Genomic DNA, 5000 nt, shown 5'->3' on the forward strand with positions numbered 1-5000 from the left:
TTCCCACATGAATAGATTGGATTTCACAGCATGGGTGGTTATCACTGGGATGAATGGCGCAGTGGTTAGGTAGACATGGCCCACATAAGCCCTGGGGAGCGCAGATATGACTCCATCACGTAACCACTGACGATTGCATATTAATGGAGGGTTTAGATCAGGGGCTCCGAGCAATAAAGCTTGGTGATCCTTTATGCGTTTAGCACGCATGCATGTAGGAATGTGTGTATGTACTCGTAGTATGTTGAAGGAAATAAACACAACACGCGAGAAAGAGAGAGTGAGAGAGATGGAGAGAATGAGAGGGAGAGCTGTAGGCTACTTCGTCCATAGCAGTTGTAACAGTGTAGCTATGCTATTACATACATTGGAACACCTCCAGGAAAAATGGCTAACAGCACAGGATATGCATTTATGTATGTACACTATATCCATCTGTATGTGCACTATACCCATATGTATGTATGTGAACTATACCCATATGTATGTATGTGCACTATACCCATATGTATGTGCACTATACCCATATGTATGTATGTGCACTATACCCATATGTACACTATACACCAGGGATGGAAATTAACCCCCCCCCCGCCAAATGCGGGTAGTTTTGTGCGCTGGCGGGTGAATTTGGTCAACTTACCAGCCACTGTGACGGGTAGAGCTAGCATACCACAAATAGTCAGATCCGGTCTAATTTTCATACTTATTGAGGGTTAAAAATAAGAGAGTGTCTGTAGGGATCATGTAGCCTAACGTTACCAGCCTATAAGGGTAAATCGCGCTGATGTGAAGTTCTACAACTCGTAGTGAGCCGCCACCGCAGCCTATAGGCACTGGTGCAGCGCTTCATTTTCACTTCACTACCATTAAGAAATTATGCTTTCATGTGCCACTGCTAGATTATTTCAGGATGACGGCATAGACATAAATATAGTGAGATCTGTGGATCTGCGTTATATCTTCACAGGCTAATATTCTCATGTAAATAGTTCTCTTTTGAATTGGCCCGTATAGCTATTATAATCCGGCCCGCTACACGCTGCTATTTAGACCTATGAGGCAGACGGACATCTCCACACCCATTCGTCGTGATGGAATATCTCTCAAACTTTTCATTCAAGAAATTACAAACCGTATATCAGAATAAACAGCAGAACTTACCGAACACAAAGGTGTAAAGCATTCCCTTATATAAGTTATAGCCGTTCCAGAGTAATCCGGTTTTGAAATTGAAGCATGTCTACACGGTCTCCAACTTTGGGCTTTTGTCATACATGATAAGGCCAAATACAAAATGCATGTTAACAATATCGCTTAGATAACTGTACAACCAGAGTTTTTCCAATGTACAGTGTAGTTTCAGAAAATGCTAAGCATGCATATTACGTTTCTTAAAGCTGAGCTGTGCTTAAATTGTTCAGTGCATGATTTCATAACGGGCCAAATAGAAAATAAATGCTAAATGTTAAATAGGCTTAATGCTAAAAAAGCCTTGATACCTGTAAATATTTAAATCATATAATGTACACTATAGTTGGATCAAGTTGGAGAGTTGGATTATAGGATGCTCCAGAACTCACACAAACGGAGTCTTAAAGGAGCCACACCACTTTTACAGTATGACAAGACCCAGCATATGAATGTGGTTCTGTTGACCTTTAGTTTTGTTGCTATTGTGCTTGGAGGACAGTTGGTAGGTTTAGGGCAAAACTCATCACATTTTTTAGTCGTATTGCAATAATGCCGATTACCGTGATCATTTTGGGTAGCCTACTATAATCATGATCACATTTTCATGCCGTTTCTCTAGTGGCTGGTAAAAAAGTTGAGTGGCTGGTAGATTTTGGAATCCACCAGCCGCAGTGGCAGGTAGAAAAAATATTTAATTTCCATCCTTGCTATACACTATACCCATATATATGTGCACTATGCCCATATGTACACAATGCACACACAGAAAGCACTATAGTATGCACATGCACACACAGAAAGCACTATGCACACACACACACATGCACACACAGAAAGCACTATGCACACAGGGACAAGGTACCATGGGCAGTTAATCTGGTCCACAGCATGTGTTTAATGAAACTGCACTGCCTTATTTTGATGAGTTCCCATATTGTTATTTCATCATGCGGGGCGATCCATCCAAACTAGTTCTCACTTCCCAATGAAGTATGAGATCCTGGATGGAGCCAGGAAGACCCTCAGTCGACACAGATGAGTTATCGGGGTTTTTTTGCGGGGGATGGATCACCCTATACGTCGGAAACTCATATTGAACCTTCCAGAATAAGAGAAAGCAATTTAATGTTGCGTTAGTTTTTTTTTAATTACTTTCTGATTGTATTTCCCTGCAAAGGATTCATCATCCTGCGTGATAAATATGATTGTAATGTTAATTAACGCAGTGCACGAGTTAGGTCCCACCATGAATCTCCCACCAGTCGTGAAGATTTATGAGGGCAAATATTCATAACATCCAGGGATTTCCTGAAACACGCCCACACCAGAACATCCATCGAGGAACACTAACGCTAGTGGCAACAGAGTGTGTGTGCGTGTGCGTGTGCGTGTGCGTGTGCGTGTGCGTGTGCGTGTGTGTGTGTGTGCTAACAGATAACTCTCTACTTGCTACAATCTTAGTAGCTGGAGGTCTCATGTCTGACCACATGTTGGGGCGTGCTTGCACTGCTCTACTCTAGTCCTGTGTGGGCAAGAGGAGCTTGAACATACCCATCTGGAGAGACAGCGGGGTGAGAGGTGGACTTCAAGTGATTCAGACTGATTGCTATATTAGTTTATAAGTTTAAATCAACCCAAATGCACATTGAAATCTTTGTCTTTCAGTCTTTGGTTGAATAGACTGTACTGATAGAGAGAGAGAGGGAGAGAGAAAACTGTTAAGCGTAGCTTTGATTTGGCATTTCCGATGTTGACTTGTTTCAACCTCTCCTTACACTAGCCCTGAAGTCCACTCCAGTCCAGTGCTATGATCTCCTACTCTAGTCTAGTGCTATGATCTCATCCCCTACTCTAGTCCAGTGCTATGATCTCATCCCCTACTCTAGTCCAGTGCTATGATCTCATCCCCTACTCTAGTCCAGTGCTATGATATCATACTCTACTCTAGTCCAGTGCTATGATCTCCTACTCTACTCTAGTCCAGTGCTATGATCTCCTACTCTAGTCCAGTGCTATGATCTCATCTCCTACTCTAGTCCAGTGCTATGATCTCCTACTCTAGTCTAGTCCAGTGCTATGATCTCCTACTCTACTCTAGTCCAGTGCTATGATCTCCTACTCTAGTCCAGTGGCACTGCCCCGAGCCCTTTAAGTCCTCCAGAGAGGCCTGGCATGGGCTCCAGAGGCATCTGCTGTGCTATTAGCTTGTTTAACTGTGTGTGTGTGTGTGTGTGTGTGTGTGTGTGTGTGTGTGTGTGTGTGTGTGTGTGTGCGCGCTCCAGAGGCCTTTGCTGTGCTATTAGTGTGTTTAACGTTCTAGGAATGTTATTGTTGCAATGTTACAGTGTGAAGCCAACGGCCAGAAGTGTTCTAATGGGACACCTCTGTAATGGAACACCAATACGATCCCATTGATCGCGGTTACAGTGGAACTACTGTATAGTGTTTCCTTCATTTGTTCTGGAAAAGCACTGTATAAATAAATAAATGTGTTATTAGTCTGTGCTGACTCATGCTATATGTGTCCTGTTGCAGTCTGCAGACCTGCTTCACAGAACCACGGCCCGGACCATGCAGGTTCTTACCCAGACTGGGGAGACCACCAGAGCCGTGCTGTCAGTGGTCACCGACAAGCAGTGGTGGAGGGACTCGCTCAACTACCTACGGCCCCTGCAGGTAAGCACACACACACACACACACACACACACACACACACACACACACACACACATGCAAACATTGGTAAGACTAGCAGCCACCGGTCACTGACAAACAGCGGTGGAGGGATTTACTCAGGTGTGTGTGTGTGTGTATACCTCCCACCGAGGAACACTGTAACACTCGCCAATGAGGTGGAGATCTGGTACACACTCTCATCCAGTGTCCTGAAACACACACACACACACACACACACACAGTATTTGTACTCACATTTATAAATTCAGACATAGTGTACCAGTTCCTACTGTATGTTCACAATAAATGGTCGGTCACAATGCCAGTCTTCTGGGCTTGGTCCCATTGACACATACGGTCTAAGCCACTTTGTTTCATTACACATGCTCTGTCCTTGGCAGTAGGTGGGGAATGGCAGCAGGCTGGATAGCATGAGCTGCTGAGTGACCACTTGTTTCGTCCCCTCCCTCTGTCTCTCTGACCCAGGGTCATGGGATGTCGACAGGAGACGCATCAGCCAATCACAATGCAGATCTGGAGAGGCAGGCCTGCCACCCCTTCTATGAGTCTCTCTTCGAGAACCCTTATGTCCATCCGGTCAGTCTGTCTCTCTGTCTGTCAGTCCAACTCTGCCTCCATCTGGTGTGTGTGTGTGTGTGTGTGTGTGTGTTATTCCGTTGTGCCCTTGTCCTTGTCTTTCCCAGTCAGTATTGTAGTGTACTTTCAGTGATCCGCTTCTCCCTGTCTCTCTCATTCAGTCTGTCTGTCTGTCTGGCTGTCTGTCTGTCTGTCTGTCTGTCTGTCTGTCAGGCCGGTGATACACTCTCCACGTCTGTGAGTGTGCAAGGGTCCACTACGGTCCAAATGATGTAGATTTTGTTAGCAGAGACTGGAAACTAGCCTCTGTTCTAGGTTCAGACTGCTCCTCAGCACACACACACACACACACACACACACACACACACACACACACACACACACACACACACAGGTCCAGACTGCTCTTCAGCATGGACACCATCGTCCAGCTGGACTACAGCACAACTAGGCGTCTGTATAAGCAAGTGGAATTGAGCTATTTTATTTTATTCCCTCGTCTGTGTGTCTGTCTGTGTGTGTCAGTCTGTGTG

At 44.9% G+C, this 5000-nt stretch overlaps 1 protein-coding gene across 1 annotated transcript in view; it reads left to right on the forward strand.

Annotated features, from left to right (window-relative positions):
* nbas (NBAS subunit of NRZ tethering complex) overlaps positions 1–5000 on the forward strand; it is a 212488-nt gene that overhangs the window by 113573 nt on the left and 93915 nt on the right. Inside the window, 2 exon segments of the mRNA XM_042094533.1 lie at positions 3730–3870; positions 4357–4467. Coding sequence (XP_041950467.1) covers positions 3730–3870; positions 4357–4467 — 252 coding nt within the window.

This window comes from Alosa sapidissima, chromosome 6 (genome assembly GCF_018492685.1).
Source record: "Alosa sapidissima isolate fAloSap1 chromosome 6, fAloSap1.pri, whole genome shotgun sequence".
Lineage (NCBI taxonomy): Eukaryota > Metazoa > Chordata > Actinopteri > Clupeiformes > Clupeidae > Alosa > Alosa sapidissima.